At 47.4% G+C, this 18,267-nt stretch overlaps 1 protein-coding gene across 1 annotated transcript in view; it reads right to left on the bottom strand.

Annotated features, from left to right (window-relative positions):
• Positions 1–4,416: 4,416 nt before the first annotated feature.
• The window catches only part of LOC147108873 (transcriptional repressor scratch 1-like), a 53,364-nt gene continuing 39,513 nt past the window's right edge, over positions 4,417–18,267 (bottom strand). The window contains exon 2 of the mRNA XM_086004296.1: positions 4,417–7,058. Coding sequence (XP_085860422.1) covers positions 6,352–7,058 — 707 coding nt within the window. The 3' untranslated portion in view covers positions 4,417–6,351. The remainder of the gene's footprint in view (positions 7,059–18,267) is intronic.

Raw genomic sequence — 18,267 nt, 5'->3', positions numbered from 1 at the left:
GCGACCAATGGCAGGAGGGGGCAGGGAGGTGGGCGGTCATGTGATGAAACCACCAGGAATACATCCAATCAGAGTTGGTAACTTTAGCCCACCTGGAAGAAACCAGGCAGGGGATGGGGGGGGGGGCAAGTAAAATGGTCTGGGGAACTTACCCACTCCTTCTCTGCCCTGATCTGGGGGGACCGCAATTTTAAATCGCAGGTGGCAAGGGCACCCGCCCCCAAGGCGGCTTTAAATGCACACATCGGTCTCTGATGATGTCATTGGGGCCTGTTCGGCTATTTTAACCTCAGGCCTGAGTAGGGGTGGGGGGCGCAGCAAGACTCCGCCAACGGGCCAATCCTACCGGTGGGGTCAAGGGCCAGGGGCCAGAGGAGGTCCAGCCAGGGACGTTTAAAAGAAAATGTGCTTTTGTCCCTCGTGGGCCAGGAGTAGCAGGGGTGCCTTCTCCGGGCCCCACAAGGAAACCTGAAATAAAAACAGAAAATGCTGGAAATACTCAGCAGGCCAGGGCAGCATCTGTGAAGAGAGAGAAACAGAGTCAACGTTTCAGGTCGATGACCTTTCGTCAAGGAAACCTTTGGGCTCCATCCCCCTCCCCGTCCACCGCCTCTCCCTCGACCAGGAAGCCCCTCCCTTACCTTGTGCCAGGAACCATTTCCCTGGGTACCCGGCAACAATTAGTGGGGGAAGGAGTTTTGAGGAACACCGTGTTGTGGTAGACAGCGTTAGTATTATGGGATAGATATTGCTGTGGTGGACAGACAAGGCATTAAGGGGCCTATATTACTGGCTCTGACACGGCAGGCAATGTGAGGTAAGCAGCGATGAGGCCAAGAAGAGATTGGCGATAAAGGCAGTCTTGCTGGCATCTTCCGCATCCCAGCAACAACAAGTTGCATTTATATAGCGCCTTTAACCCAGTAAAACATCCCAAGGCGCTTCACAGGAGCGTAAATCAGACAGAAAATTCACACCGAGCCACAGAAGGAGACATTGGGGCAGGTGGCCAAACACTTTGGTCACAGAGGTAGGTATTGAGGAGCATGTTAAAGGAGGAGAGGTACAGGGAGGGAATTCCAGAGCTTAGGGCTGAGATGGTTGAAGGCACGGCCGCCAATGGCGGGGCGAAGGGAGTGCGGGGGATGCACAAGAGGCCAGAGGTCGGAGGAGCGCAGAGATCTCGGAGGGTTGTAGGGCAGGAGGAGGTGACAGAGATAGGGAGGGGGGCGAGATGTTGCTGGACTGGGAGCCAAGGTAGGTCAGCGAGCACAAATGCAAATTATATATTTTTTTAAAAATCAGACACAACGTGCATCACTGAATCTAAAAAAAATCAATACTTATGGCTCAGTTCAAACAACGAAGAGTTCCAAATGTAAAAATAAATGATAAACTTTCAAAACTAGTTTTGCAGTGAGATCTGCTGCAATAACATCCAACGGGTGCGAGCAGTTGAAATAACGGCAATCGCCCACTAAAGGGCAGAACAAACTTCAAAAGCCAAAGGAGTTTCAGTGGCCGCCGAACTCACTTGGGATAATGAAGCAAAAGTGATCCCCGCAGACCAGGTTTTAACCCGCTGCCTGTGCTGGGCTAGCTAATCTCATCCGGGATGGTATTAGGGATGCTACAGATGGCCTTGCACCAGGGCAGGAGAAACTAAAACGAGCCATGGTTCCTGCCCTGATTGCTAACTAGTAAATAGGACCTGGGCTTGGCAGCGATGCCCTCTAAGGTCAAATAGCCGAACGAGACTTACTGCGCAGGCTCAGGCGTGAAGAATGGCCACCTGGGTGAGATTTTTTTCCCACAAGGCCGCTGTCATACTCAGGGTGAGCCAACATCTTCAGGAGGTAATTAAGATGATTAAAGGAGTTGATAGTGTAGAGAGAAACTATATCCTCTGGTGGGGGGAGTCCAGAACAAGGGGGCATAACCTTAAAATTAGAGCCAGGCCGTTCAGGGGTGATGTCAGGAATCACTTCTTCACACAAAGGGTAGTGGAAATCTGGGGAAAAACTCACCCAAAAGCTGTTGAGTATTGGGGGGGGGGGGGGGATGTCAAATGAAGATTTCAAAACCGAGATTGAAAGATTTTTGTTAGGCAAGGGTGTTAAGGGTTACGGAACCAAGGCCGGTGGATCGAGTTAAGATACAGGTCAGCCAGGATCTAATTGAATGGTGGAACAGGCTTGAGGGGCTGAAAGAGGGGAGAAAAATCGGTGGTGGGTGGGGGGCGGAAATTTAAATAGAACAACCCCACCAGGTTACACCCGAGAGGTTAGCGCCGTGAATGAATTCTTAATCCGATTTACCAAATATCCTGGTAAAGCCTAACTTTCGAAAACCAGGGAAGTAATGTCCTCCGCTAAAACTCCCGTGGATATGCCGTGAATCAAAGAGCACAAACAGCAGCCCGACACAGATCCTGCGACCAAAGGGAGTCTCCTTAATGCTTTGTCCGCAGACGCTTGCTCCATCCCCTGCAAAGATCCCTGATTTCCATTGTTAAGTAATACTGCAGTCAATACCTGGATTCTCTTTTTAAAGATATAATAAACTAGAAGAGGGAGGAAAGCCATGCATCATCGAATTATTGCTGGAATACAGCGTAGTGCCTTATTTACAATATCGACATTCACTCAATTGCCCAAATTGTCTTTTCTCAAGTGACCCATGCACTTCAACAACAACAACAACAACAAAAAAAACAAAACGCCGCTTTAAAAAAAAAGTTCACAGCTGTCAGGAGCCCAACGCAAACTCCCGGCCCTTTCAGTGACGTTTGCACCTCGTAAATATGTGACATAAATAAATAAATTAATTCATTAATAAATAGTTAAATACATAAATAGTTAAATACATAGTTGCATAAACTTAAAAAAAAATCATTTTTTTCTTCAAAGTGGCAAGCGCTTTGGCAACACAAGGGTTAACAATCCATGGCTCAAAGATGATTGGCTCAATAAATTTAAAGGGGCACCATTTCATGGAAAGAGCATTTTGTTGGCACTGAAACTCACTAGTAAATCACTTTTGTGTGACCTCAGCATGGGGGAAATTACGTAAGGGCTTTCTCCTTCAGAAACACTGTTCCATGAAAATAGCAACCCAAATAATAATAATCAATAATCAATAATCGTTATAACAACAATACTTTACAATGTTCAAATACAGTAGAATCCAGTTATAGTGATTGATTTGGCCAGTCAAGAAAGAAATTGCATTTCTAGAGCGCCTTTCATCTCCTCAGGACCTCCCAAAACACTTCACTTTCGAAGTGTAGTTATTGTTGGCCTGTGAGCAAAGATGACCGTCAATTTGCAATGCAGAAGGGTGGCTCTAAATGATCATTGTAACCGTTCGAGCATATAGTCGGTTCCATGTGGGTACCGCGAGCTCAGCTGTACTGCGAACGTATATCGAAGGGGGGGATCAGAAACTTAGAACACACCTGCACAAGTTATATTCATCCTGATGGTAAGAATTTTACAAGTAATTCAACAAAACTGATCAGAGTTGCAAGTTAGTGCTGAGCAAGTTGGCACTCTGAGCTGTTTCAGTAAATTCCTTAAGAGAACGTCTACTGCGATGTTAAGATAAGTTACCGCGTAGTAGACTCATGACTTAGGTCAGAGTGTGTGGAGTCAGGGGATAAGTTGCAGAACAGATAGCAAGCTGGCTACAAAACAGAAAACAGAGAGTAGGGGTTAAGGTTAGTTACTCAGGCTGTCAAAAGGTGGGAAGTGGCGTTCCATAGGGATCGGTGCTGGGACCACTGCTATTCATCGGTTACATAAACGATTTGGACTCAGGAATTGAAAGCACAACTTCAAAATCTGTGGGTGTCACCAAACTGGGGGGGGGGGGGGTGTAGTTAATACTGAGGAAAACCACGACAAAATGCAGGAAGTGATTGAAAAACTTGCAGAATGTGCGTGTAAGTGACAAATGTACTTCAATAGACAAGTGTCAGGTGGTGCATTTTGGTAGGAGGAATAAGGAGACCACATACTCCTTGGAAAATAAGAGTCTAAATGGGGTAGTGCAGCAAAGGGATATAAGGGAGACAAATCACTACAAGTAGCAGCGCAAGTTAACAAGGCCATTAAAAAATGCAACAAAGTACTGGGGTTCATTTCTAGAGGGATAGAATTGAAAAGCAGGGAAGTTACGTTAGACTTGTACCGAACCTTGGTCAGACCACACTTGGAGTGCTGCGCACAGTTCTGGTCTCCATATTACAAAAAGGATATAGAGGCCCTGGAGTAAGTGCATAAAGGATTTACAAGGATGATACCAGAACTGAGAGATTATAACTATCAGGAAAGACTCAACAGGCTGGAAATCTTTTCTCTAGAAAAGAGGAGGCTGATAACAGAGGTCTTTAAAATTATGGAAGGGTTTGATAGGGTAGACGTAGAGAAGGTGTTTCCACTTGCGGGCGAGGCCAGAACTAGGGGCCATAATTATAAGATAGTCACTAATAAATCCAATAGGGAATTCAGGAGAAACCTCTTTACCCAGCGAGTGGTGAGAATGTGGAACTCGCTAGCACAGGGAGTGGTTGAGGCGAATAGTATAGATGCATTTAAGGGGAAGCTCGATAAACACATGAGGGAGAAAGGAATAGAAGGATATGCAGATAGGGTGAGATGAGCAGGGTGGGAGGTGGCTCGAGTGGAGCATAAACACCAGTACAATAGCAAAATACTGCGGATGCTGGAAATCCGAAATAATAACAGAAAACGCTGGAAAAACTCAGTAGGCCAGGGCAGCATCGGTGGAGAGAGAAACAGAGTTAACGTTTCAGGTCGATGACCTTTCGTCAGGACTGGAAAAAAGCAGGAAATGGAAAGCAAGTTTAGGGGCTGGGAAAAGGGGGAGGGGCTGAAAGAACAAAAGGGAAGGTCAGTGATAGGATAGAAAGCAGGAGAGATTAAGAGACATTGAGAGATATTCAAGGCGAGAGGAGGTGGAAATGGGACAGGTTCAGGAACAAAGGATGGCTCTAGATGGGGTGTGAATTGCGCTGGCAGAGTGAAGGACAGCTGCCATGTGGGAGGGAAGAAAAAAAGGGGCCAAACAAAAAGTGTGGATAAAAAAAAGAAAAAAATATATAAATGTGATAGGGGCCGAGGTTATGACCTGAAATTGTTGAACTCGATATTGAGTCCAGAGGGCTCACCAGCATGGGCAAGTTGGGCCGAATGGCCTGTTTCTATGCTGTAAATTCTATGCAATTCCATGTTCAGATGAATATACCTGGCAGAAATACGTCTTACGTTTTAGGATCCTGTATTCCATACACAGCTGAAGGGCACTTTCGCATCATGCTGCTGATTAATCAGCTGCTTAAGTTGCCAGCTAGCTTTGAGCAGCACAGGACTCCAGCACCAACTGATCAGATCGCACGAACACGGAAGAAAATCAGCGCAGGAGGCTCACATTGATTTTGGCAACCGAACCACGCGATCACTGCAGGTGGATTCTACTGTCGGTTAATTCAATAAAATGGCACGCGTTGTTTTTTGTTTTGTTTTTAAAAAAAGATCAGCCTTAACTTACACCGCTGGCCGGCGAGCCAGCCCCTGGCCACACACTTGGAAAAACGTGGCATGGTCTTCAGAGCAACGAAACAAAAATTACCTTTTTAAAAAAAAAAGTCGAGTACAATTCAATCGCCTTGGAAGATGCAATAAATATATCCCGTCCGTTAGCAAAGAGCAGCATAAAAAATACAGAGGTCATCTTTGCGTGTGTGTGCGCGGGTGTGTGTGTGTGGTGTGTGTGTGTGAGTGCATGCATGCACATATGTTGTTGTCGTGTTCTGGGAGACTGACCATACCTGTGTGTGCATACATGTCCGTGTGTGTGTGTGTGTGTGCAGATGTGTGTGTGTGCGCGCGCGCGCGTGCCCGCACATGCCTATTTGCACACGTGCATGCGTCTGCATGGGCATGCATGTGTTTGCATGTTTATGCACATACATGTGCATCACAGTCAGAATTGTTCCAGTGCTTTATTTTTTTTTTTCTTTCTTCCGTCCTTGTTTGGAGTACAGAAAACCCAAAAAAAAGTTCTTTCATGGCGCATGACAAAAATAAAATCTTCCTCGCATTCATGTCATGCCACAGCTTTGCAAGTTGAACTGGTTACAGTTTTTTAATTGTTAAAAACGAAGATCCAGCATATTTTTTTTAAAAACGTTTGTAGTAATCTCAAGAAGTATTGCTTTGAGGCGGAGAGAAGTTTTTCCCTTAAAAGGTGTTTTTAATTTCTTTTTCAAATCGATTTTTTTTTTTTTTGCATTTCGTTCGGCCTTTTTTTTCTTTCCGCACCGACGGCTCACGAATCTCCATCTTGGGATCCCTTGAAGCAGGCGGACTCGTAGTGCTTGTTCAGGTAGGACTTCAGAGCAAAGGTCTTATTGCACCGCTTACACCGGAAGTGCTTGAAGGCCGAGTGCGTTTGCATGTGCGCCCGCAGGTTGGAGCGGTCGGCGAACGCTTTGCCGCAGTGGGCGCAGCCAAATGGCTTCTCGCCCGTGTGGGACCGGACATGGCCCTGCAGCAGCCAGGGCCGGCTGAATGCCTTGCCGCAGGTCCCGCACTTGTGCTTGAGGTCGTGGGTCAGGATGTGCATGGCCAGGGCGGGCATGGAGACGTAGACCTTGGAGCAGGTGGGGCACTTGCGGGCCAGCTTGCTGTCCAGGCTGCGGTGGGTCTGCTTGTGCCGGCTGAGGTTGGACGAGGTGGCGTAGGTCTTCCCGCACTCGCTGCAGGTGTGGCGCTGGGCGGCCCGCGAGGCGCTCTCGGCCCTCTTCCTCGAGCGCCCATCCGTGATGAAGAAGGCGTCCATGCTGTACCCCTCGCTGACCGCCGCCTCCCCATTGAAGTAGCCCGTGGTGAGCCCCGATTGCGGACTGTCAGGCTCCAACACCTCCGGGTCCCCATACTCCTCGTTGACTTTGGTATAGACAGGGTCAGGGGTCGTGAGACTGATCTCGGCTCCACTTTCATAGATTGATGGGGTGATGTAACTGTGAATGTATCCTAGAGACAGATGGGCAAGAATATGAATAATTCATGAAGCACTCGTTAGATATAGTTGTTAAAGTCGAGTAGAATTATACAGCACTGAAGGAAGCTATTCGGCCCATCGTGTCTGTGCCGGCTCTTTGAAAGAGCTCTCCAATTAGTCCCACTCCCCGACTCTTTCCCCATAGCCTTGCAAACTTTTTCTTTTTAAGTATTTATCCAATTTCCTTTTGAAAGTTACTATAGAATCTGCTTCCACCGCCCTTTCAGGCAGCGCATTCCAGCTCATAACAGCTCGCTGTGTAAAAAAAATTCTCCTCAGCTTCCCCCGCCCACCCCTGGATATTTTGCCGATTATCTTAAATCTGTGTCCTCTGGTTACCGACCCTCCTGCCACTGGAAACAGTTTCTCCTTATTTACTCTATCAAAACCCCTCATAATTTTGAACACCTCTATTAACTCTCCCCTTGACTTTCTCTGCTCTAAGGCGAACAATCCCAGCCTCTCCAGTCAGCAATGTCAACATGCCATTTGAATTAAGCGTATTGTACTTTTTATATTGTCGGTGTTGCAATCTGGCCTCTTTCCCAACTCTCTTTATTCATGTTCACAGCAAGATGCATTTTCGATAGACAGACTCACATCTTCTGTGACCCTAACCGTGCACTATTACGTGCTGTGAATGGGATTAGCGTTATTCATTTACTGCAGCATCCTGTACCTGAGGTTGCATGGACTGTCACTAATGGACTATTGCCCACGTCTTAAGACGGAAAACAGCACACTGTCGGACCATATCATTCAAGCCAAAACTATTCATCAAATCTATTTCTAACTATGGAATCGTGGAATCTTACAGCACAGTAGGAGGCCATTCGGCCCATCGTGCTCTTTGAAAGAGCGATCCAATTAATCCCACTTGCCCTGCTTCCGGGAAGGCGCCGAACACCTCGAGTCTCTTCGCCGGGAGCAAACGGAAACCAAGCGCAGGCAGCGCAAGGAGCACACGTCAACCCAAGCACCCCACCCACCCGCCCCTTCAATCACCGTCTGCCCCACCTGTGACAGAGACTGTAGGTCCTGCATTGGACTCATCAGTCACCTACGAACTCATTTTTAATGTGGAAGCAAGTCATCCTCGGTTCCGAGGGACTGCCTAAGAGAAGAGAGAAGAGAGACTCCCCCTGCCCTTTCCCCACAGCCCTACAGTTTTTTTCCTTTTCAAGTATTTATCCAATTTCCCTTTGGAAAGTTACAATTGAATCTGCTTCCACCGCCCTTTCAGGCAGCGCGTTCCAGATCGCAACAACTCGCTGCGTAAAAAAGATTCTCCTCATCTCCCCCTCTGGTTCTTTTACCAATTATCTTACAGCTGTGTCCTCTGGTTACTGACACACAACAAAAAGCAGCAACAAATACTTGCAATTATATAGCACCTTTCACGTAGTAAAACATCCTAAGGCGCTTCACACAAGCATTATCGAACAAAATTTGACACCGAACCACATTAGGACCCTGTTAGGACTTGTTTAAAATGATAGGTTTTAAGGAGCGCCTTAGAGGAGAGGTTTAGGGAGGGATTTCCAGAACTTGGGGCCCAGGCAGCTGAAGGCACGGCCACTAATGGCGGAGTGATTATAATCAGGGATGCGCAAGAGGGCAGAATTGGAGTAAATAAGGAGAAACTGTCCCCAATGGCAGGAGGGTCGGTAACCAGAGGGCACTGATTTAAGGTAATTGGCAAAAGAACCAGAGGCGACCGACATGAGGAGAATTAATTTTTACGCAGCGAGTTGTTATGATCTGGAATGCTCTGCCTGAAGGAATGGTGGAAGCAGATTCAGTAGAAACTTTCAAAGGGGAATTGGATCTCTACTTGAAAAGGAAACATTTGCAGGGCTGTGGAGAAAGAGCAGAAGAATCTGACTAATTGGATCAAAGATCCGGCACAGGCACAATGGGCCGAACGGCCTCCTTCTGTGCTGTATGATTCTATTCTGTGATTCTAAGCTTCAAGTACGTCATTCTTCCTCTGCTCTGTCCTCACTGTGTTCAAATCACTGCGCTTGTCTCCTGCACATAGCTTGGAGTGGGTTCAATACCGCTGGCAACAGCGAGGAAACAACCGAGGGTGAGCAGTCTTGGGCCGGAGCCGCTGCTTAAGCTGCCAAACCCAACTTTTCCTTTTGCCCGTGGGCCCTCTGCGATTACTGGGGTGCCACTCGCCCGCGGGTGGGGAAATATGGCCGCCGTCGCCCGCCGGTAGTGGCAGGTGGTTACCTCTACCGGCGACGATGGCACGGCTTCAACTGGACGAGCGATGTGGACGTGACCTCTTGAAGCGCTCCTCCGCCCCTCTCCTCGCCCCTCCCTCTCTCCCGGGCTGTGCCGCCTCACATCCAGTGCCACTGCTGCCGGGAACGGTTGGCGAAACAGCAAAAGGATTCATCTGCACTGGACAAGTGGGGCTGGATTTTCATTGGGCCATGGAGGCGGGATTGGAGGCGTGTGGGGGGTTAAAATCCCGAAATCGGGGGTCCCGACCCCATCCCGCCCCCAACCCGCCTCCATGCCAATTTCAAAGGAGGTGGGTACCTGCCCAGCACTGGGACCCGCCTCCCCGAGGCAGGAAGGGGATTAGTGCCAGTTAATTGTCTGTTAACAGGTAGTTAACAGGCAGTTTTTAGCCTAATCCCTATTTTTATTGTTGAAATGTGGGATTCCCGACGGCTCCAAACCACACCAAGTTAGCGAGGCGGGCCGTCGGGATGAAGGGCTTGGAGGGGTCGAGATGTCCGGTGTTCAGGTGAGTGATGGATGCATGAGTGCAGAGGTAAGTGTGTTTGGTGTGTGTAAAGTGTTTAAAGAAGTTTTACTTATATTTACATACCTTTACAGCCTTCCTTCCTTCAGGTCTCGGGAGTCCCTCATCTCACTGGCACAGAAAGCAGAATGGCCGCAAGCTGTCAAAATCTGCAGCCTCTGCTTTCTGTTCCGGGGAGATCTCTAAATCATCCTGAGAGGAAGGAATTAACCTGGAGTACAGATTGTCAGTGTTTGACAGCTTCAAACAGCTGTGAAACGCTGATATTTCATCTGTCAAAAGGTCTTGACAGATGAAATTTCAATCTGTGACGTCACCTGTTGCCGGGTGGCCCTTAATTGGCCTTCTGAGCCCGCTGGGTGGGCTCAACAAGGTCAATCAAGTCAAAATCACATGGGTTGGCTAGAACTCGATGGAGGCGGGACTACAACCCCAAAAGTTATAGTCCCGCCTCCTACCCGACTCCTCAATGAAAATCCAGCCCGTGTTGTCCGGATGTGAGTTATACCGGCAGGACGGCATTTATTGCCCATCTGTAGCTGCTCTCGATTTTACAACTGAGCTCACTTCAGACGGCATGAGGAATAAAGCAGGTAGTGAGAGGCACACACAGGTGAAACAGGTTGGCGGGGAGGGGGCTGACAGTTTGCCCTCCCTGAAGGACATCAGTCACCCAGTTGGATTTTTACAAGTACAAAAGCAAAATACTGGGGATGCTGGAAATCTGAAATACAAACAGAAAATGCTGGAAATACTCAGCAGGTCAGGCAGCATCTGTGGAGAGAGAAACAGAGTTAACATTTCAGGTCAATAAAGAAGGGTTCTCTCTGTTTCTCTCTCCACATATGCTGCCTGACCGGCTGAGTATTTCCAGCATTATCTGGATTTTTACAAGGCCCTGACAGCTATAATGGTCATTTATTTTTGTTCCCAGCACTTGCTCACAAATGACCATAAGAGAATGTTTCCACTTGTGGGGAAGAGCAAATCTAGAGGCCATCAATATAAGATAGTCACCAAGAAATCAAATTGGGAATTCAGAAGAAACTTCTTTACCCAGAGGATGGTGAGAATGTGGAACTCGCTACCACAGGGAGTGGTTGAAGTGAATAGTATAGATGAATTTAAGGAGAGGCTAGACAAGCATATGAGGGAGAAGGGAATAGAGGGTTATGCTGATAGAGTTAGATGAGGAAAGACGGGAGGAGGCTCGAGTGGAGCATAAACACCGGCATGGACTGGTTGGGCCGAATGGCCTGTTTCTGTGCCATATATCCTGTGTAATCCTACGTAATAAGCTGCTGTGGCAGGATTTGAACTCATGACCATCTGCATCAAGAGAACTGGTCTACGCGGGGAGCGCGGAATGGGCCAGTTGCGAATCGGCAGCCCAATTTTACACAGCGCTCGATTTTCTGTTCCCTGGAAATCAATGGGGCGTGGAGTAAAGCTGGCTGTCGACCACTGTTGAGGTAGTGTTCCGCGCTAGTGAGGTAGACCAGGTTCACCCCCTTCTCTGGGATACAGTGTTCATAATCATAATCATAATAATCATAATCAACTTTATTGTCATTGTTAGTGCACAAGTGCAGTACAACGAAATGTAGGCTTGCGGCTCCCGAGAGTGTACATTTAGATTAAGACATTTAAGCATTCAACATTCATTTGGCTTGTAATACATTAACATAAACATAACCATAATAAAGTGCATTGGCAGATGTGCAGGCTTTAGAGTTTATTTGTGGAGTTCAGTAGGATGACAGCCCTGGGAAAGAAGCTGTTCCTAAATCTGGTCGTACGGGTGCGAATGCATCTGTAGTGTCTCCCAGATGGCAGGAGGGCGAACAGACTGTGGCTGGGGTGGGTAGGGTCTTTGATGATGGTCCGTGACCTCCGTAGACAGCGTTTCTGGTATATGTGCTCTATGGTCGGTAGCCGGGTGCCGGTAATGCGTTGGGCAGTTTTGACTACCCGCTGCAGGGCTTTCCGGTCATAGTAGCTACAGCTGCCATACCATACTGTGATACAGTTCATCAGGATGCTCTCTATTGTGCAGCGGTAAAAGTTAGAGAGGATCGGGGTGACAGGTTACATCCCGTCAGCCTCCTTAGGAAATATAGGCACTGCTGGGCCTTCTTCACCAGAGAGGAGGTATTGAGGGACCAGGAGAGTTGGGATGCAGTCAGACTGTGCAACGTCAGTAGTGAACGGGCTTAATGAATCTGCACGGTGATCCTGTGTTCAATATTTTTTAAAGGCATTAACCTGTTTCAGAAACAGAAAGACTTGCATTTATATAATGCATCATCACATCTCTCAAAGCACTTGATATGCTGTGAATTGCTTTCAAATGCAATGACTGCTGTTATGTAGGATCATGGTATTCACCGGTGGAAACAGCAGACAAACGAATTTCATAAACACACCTTTTACTAATATCGCACAATGTGATTTCAGCCCCTTAGACAAGCTATCAATGTAAATCCGGGAATACTACCGGCATCAAGATTAATTATTTTTATTTTTAGCTCACACAACTCATGCTGTGCCAAGCTGCAAATCCCCTCCAGTTCTCTCCTGAAGTAGTGCCTTTCAGCTACCTGATGGGGAGTGCGGTAGTCCCGTGGCTATGATACAAGTAATCCAGGGAATGTGGGTTCCAATCCCACCTGGGCAGTTTGAGAATTTGAATTCTGTTTAAAAAAAAGTTGTTCTCAGTAAAAGTGACCGTGAAGCTGTCGGATTGTCGTTAAAAACCCGACTGGTTCACTAATGTCCTTTGGGGAGGGACACCTGCCGTCCTTGCCCGGTCTGGGCCTCTATGTGACTCCAGTCCCGCACCTTAACTGCCCTCTGAAGTGGCCTCGCAAGCCACTGAGTTCAGAGCAGCTAGGGATGGGCGATAAATGATGACCTTCCCAGTGACACCCATGTCCCGAGAATGAATATCTATTTTAACAACCAACTGTACTCTAATGGCTAGGTAGACATGCTGCAATGACAACAACAACAACAACTTGCATTTATATAGCGCCTTTTACAAGAAACTCTCTTTTTACCGGCACCTAAATAACCGGAAATCTCTCTTAACCGGCAAAATTCAGGAGTAGGTTCAGGTAAGTTTTACTTCATATTAGTGGCCGTGTAACCGGGGTTCATGCACCTGTTGCCATGCAACAGGGATGCCTGGATCTGTGGCCGTGTACGGGGCTCTCGTACCTTAGTAAGTATACCTCTCTGTAATCCGGACTTTTTGATCAACCGGCAGCACGCCGGTCCCGTCGGTGCCGGATAAAAAAGAGTTTCCTGTATGTAGAAAAACATCCCGAGGCGCTTCACAGATGCGTTATCAGACAAAATCTGACACTGAGCACATAAGGAGATAATAGGACAGGTGACTATGTCAAAGAGGTAGGTTTTTAAGGAGCATCTTAAAGGAAGAGAGCGAGGTAGAGACACGGAGAGGATGAGGGAGGGAATTCCAGAGCGTAGGGCCTAGGGAGCTGAAGTCACGGCTGCCAATGGCGGGGCAAAGAGATGGAAGATGCATAAGAGGCCAGAATCAGAGGAACAGAGAGTTTGAGGATGGGGGTTAAGGCTGGTGGAGATTTTTTTATTCGTTCCTAGGATGTGGGCATCGTTGGCAAGGCCAGCATTTATTGCCCATACCTAGTTGCCCTCAAGAAGGTGGTGGTGAGCTGCCTTCTTGAACCGCTGCAGTCCGTGTGGTGAAGGTACTCCCACAGTGCTGTTAGGGAGGGAGTTCCAGGATTTTGACCCAGCGACGAATAAGGAATGGCAATATATTTCCAAGTCAGGGTGGTGTGTGACTTGGAGGGGAACTTGGAGGTGGTGGTGTTCCCATGCGCCTGCTGTCCTTGTCCTTCTAGGTGGTAGTGGTCGTGGATTTGGGAGGTGCTGTCAAAGAAGCCTTAGTGAGTTGCTGCACTGCATCTTGTAGATGGTACACACTGCAGCCACGGTGCGCCATTGGTGAAGGGAGTAAATGTTTAAGGTGGTGGATGAGGTGCCAGTCAAGCGGTATGCTTTGTCCTGGATGGTGTCGAGCTTCTTGAATGTTGTTGCAGCCGCACTCATCCAGGCAAGTGGAGAGTATTCCATCACACTCCTGACGTGTGCCTTGTAGGTGGTGGAAAGGCTTTGGGGAGTCAGGAGGTGAGACACTCACCGCAGAATACTTAGCCTCTGACCTGCTCTTGTTGCCACAGTATTTATGTGGCTGGTCCAATTAAGTTTCTGGTCAATGGTGACCCCCAGGATGTTGCTGGTGGAGGATTCGGCGATGGTAATGCTGTTGAATGTCAAGGGGCGGTGGTTAGATGCTCGCTTGTTGGAGATACTCATTGCCTGGCACTTGTGTGGCGCGAATGTTACCTGCCACTTATCAGCCCAAGCCTGAATGTCATTCAGATCTTGCTGCATGCGGGCAAGGACTGTGTCATTATCTGAGGAGTTACGAATGGAACGGAACACTGTGCAATCATCAGCGAACATCCCCACTTCTGACATTATGCTGGAGGGAAGATCCTTGATGAAGCAGCTGAAGATGGTTGGGTCTAGGACACTGCCCTGAGGAACTCCTGCAGCGATGTCCTGGGGCTGAGATGAATGACCTCCAACAACCACAACCATCTTCCTTTGTGCTAGGTATGACTTCAGCCATTGGAGAGTTTTCCCCCTGATTCCGTTGATAGGGAGGGGCGAGAGCGTTAAGAGATTTAAATATAAGGAGGAGAATTTTAAATTTGAGGCGTTATTGGACCGGGAGAAAATGTAGGTCAGCGAGGACTGGGTAATGGGTGAGTGGGATAGGATACCGGTAGAAGAATTTGGGTGTTTTGCGATACCAAAGAGACTGTATGTGAAGTGCATATAACTATACAGCCCTACAACCCTTTAAGATCTTTGCGCTCCTCCAATTCTGGCCTCTCGAGCATCCCAGATTTTAGTTGCTCCACCATTGGCGGCCGTGCCTTCAGCTGCCTAGACCCTAAGCTCTGGAATTCCCTCCCTAAACCTCTCCGCCTCTCTCTCCTCCTTTAAGACGTTCCTTAAAACCTACCTCTTTGACCAAGTTTTTGGTCACCTGCCCTAATAGAAACATAGAAGATAGGAGCAGGAGTAGGCCATTCGGCCTCTCGAGCCTGCTCTGCTATTTAATGAGATCATGGCTGATCATCCAAATTCAGTACCCTGTCCCTGCTTTCTCCCCATATCCCTTGATCCCTTTAGCCTTAAGAAACATATCTAACTCCTTCTTGAATATATTTAATGAATTGGCCTCAACTGCCTTCTGTGGTAGAGAGTTCCACAGGTTCACCACTCTCTGGGTGAAGAAATTCCTCCTTATTTCTGTCCTAAATGGCTTACCCCTTATCCTTAGACAGTTTTTAGCATAATCCCTATTTTTAAGCTTGAATTGTGGGAATCCCGACGGCTCCAAACCATGCCAAGTTGGAGGAGTCGGGCCGTCGGGTTGAAGGGCTTGGAGGGGTCGAGATGTCGGTGTTCAGGTGAGTGATGGGTGCATGAGTGCAAAGGTAAATGTGTTTGGTGTGTCTAAAGTGATTAAATAAGTTTTACATACATTTTCTTACCTTTTCAGCCTTCCTTCCTTTAGGTTCGGGGAGTCCCTCATCTCACCGGCACAGAAAGCAGAATGGCTGCGAACTGTCAAAAGTGACAGCCTGCAGCTTTCTGTGCAGGAGAGATTTCTAACTTAGTCTGTGGAGAAGGACTCATGTTAGAAGTAAGACTGTCAGTGTTTGACAGCTTCAAACAGCTGTGAAACACTGATATTTCATCTGTCAAAACGTCTTGACAGATGAAATTTCAGTCTGTGACGTCACCTGTTGCCAGGTGGCCCTTAATTGGCCTGCTGAGCCCGCTGGGCGGGCTCAACAAGGTCAATCAAGTTAAAATCGCGTGGATTGGCCGCATCTCGATGGAGGCGGGACTACAACCACGAAAGTTGTAGTCCTGCTTCCAACCCGACTTCTGAATGAAAATCCATCCTTGTGTCTCAGTGGGTAGCACACTCGCCTCTGAGTCAGAAGGTTGTGGGTTCAAGTCCCACTCCAGGGACTTGCGCACATAAAGCTAGGCTGACACTCCAGTGCAGTGCTGAGGGAGTGCTGCACTGTCGGAGGTGCCGTCTTTTGGATGAGACGTTAAACCCAGGCTCCGTCTGCCCTCGCAGGTGGATGTAAAAGATCCCATGGCACTATTTCGAAGAAGAACAGGGGAGTTATCCTCGGTGTCCTGGCCAATATTTATTCCTCAACCAACAAAACAAAAACAGATGATCCGGTCATTATCACATTGCTGTTTGTGGGACCTTGCTGTGCGCAAATTGGCTGCCGCGTTTGCTGCATTACAACAGTGACTCCACTTCAAAAAGTATTTCATTGGCTGTAAAGCGCTTTGAGACGGCCGGTGGTCTAAATAAATACAAGTTTTCCTTTCTTTCTTAAAACCTACCTCTTTGATCAAGCTTTTGGCCATCGGCCTTAATTTCCCCTTATGTGGCTCGGTGCCAATTTTTTTTGTCTGACGATACTCCTGTGACGTTTTACTACGTTAAAAGCGCTATATAGATACAAGTTGTTGTTGTTGTTGTTGTGAGGAACAAAAGCCGTTTTGGTTGTGTGAGGAATGGTCGTGGAGTTCTGAGTGTTGTATTGAAACACTCAAAAAACAGAGGAGCAGTGTTTTCTTTTCCTTAACACGGGTGTAGTTCTTTATTAATATCTTTAAAAAAAAATGAAGGACCAAGGATGAGAAAGGAGAAGAGGAGAGGAGAGCAGCAATGATGAGAGCCGGACAGCCAGGCCGATGGTGGCCACCAGAGGAAACAGAAAGAGCTTGCCTTTAAACCCCGCCTTTTCACGCCCTCGGGACATCGGAAAGTGCGTTACAGACAATGAAGCGCTTTCTGAAGTATTGTGATGTAGAAAAAAGCGGCAGCCAATTTGCGCACAGCAAGCTCCCACAAACAGGGATGAGGTGATGACCAGAAAATCCGCTTTTAGTGGTGGTGATTGAGGGATAAATATCGGCCCCAGGACGCCGGGGGGATAACTCCCCCTTGCTCTTCTTCGAAATAGTGACCGTGAGATCTGTTACGCCCACCTGAGAGGACAGACTCGGTTTACCAGGCTGAATACCGAAAGTTCAGAGGGGAAGTGAAAAAAGGAAATAACAGGGGAAAAGAGGGAGTATGAGAATAGACTTGCAGCTAACATGAAAATAAATCCCCAAAGTCTTCTATAGGCATATAAATAGTTAATAAACAGAGCACTCATTGAAACTTATAAAATTCTAATAGGACTAGACAGACTAGATGCAGGAAGGATGTTTCCGATGGCGGGGGAGTCCAGAACCAGGGGTCACAGTCCAAGGATAAGGGGTAAGCCATTTAGGACAGAGATGAGGAGGAATTTCTTCACCCAGAGAGTGGTGAACCTGTGGAATTCTCTACCACAGAAGGCAGTTGAGGCCAACTTATTAAATATATTCAAGAAGGAGTTAGATATATTTCTTAAGACTAAAGGGATCAAGGGCTATGGGGAGAAAGCAGGGACAGGGTACTGAATTTGGATGATCAGCCAGGATCTCATTAAATGGCGGAACAGGCTCGAGGGGCCGAATGGCCTACTCCTGCTCCTATCTTCTATGTCTATGTTTCTATAAATGGGCAGTAAGAGGAGGGGTGGTGCCAATTAGGGACCGAAAAGGAGAACTACGCATAGAAGCAGAGGTACAGTGGCTGAGGTACTCAGTGAGTACTTTGCATCTGTCGGGAAAATGGGACACTCTCGGCCAGTTAGCCTGACATCAGCAGTATGTAAAACGCTAGAATCTATTATTAGGGACGTGGTAACAGTGCACTTAGAAAATCATGATATGATTAGGCAGAGTCAACATGGTTTTATGAAAGGGAAATCGTGTTTAACAAATCTGTTAGAGTTTTTTGAAGATGTAACTAGTAGGATGGATAAGGGGGAACCAGTGGATGTAGTGTATTTGAATTTTCAAAAAGCATTCAATAAGGTGTCACAGAAGAGGTTATTAAACAAAATTAGATCTCATGGGATTGAGGGTAATATATTAGCATGGATTGAGGATTGGTTAATGGACAGAAAACAGAGAGTAGGAATAAACAGGACTTTTTCAATTTGGCAGGTTGTAACTAGCGGGGTACTGCAAGGATCAGCGCTTGGGCCTCAGCTATTTACAATCTTAATGACTTAGATGAAGGGACTGAGTGTAACGTATCCAAGTTTGCTGATGATATAAAGTTAGGTGGGAAAGTAAGCTGTGAGGAGGACGCAAAGAAGCTGCAGAGAGATATAGACAGGTTGACTGAGGGGGCGAGA

Source organism: Somniosus microcephalus, chromosome 13 (genome assembly GCF_052327205.1).
Source record: "Somniosus microcephalus isolate GS21.2 chromosome 13, FLI_Smic_1.0, whole genome shotgun sequence".
Lineage (NCBI taxonomy): Eukaryota > Metazoa > Chordata > Chondrichthyes > Squaliformes > Somniosidae > Somniosus > Somniosus microcephalus.
This window is presented reverse-complemented; position numbering and strand designations above follow the sequence as displayed.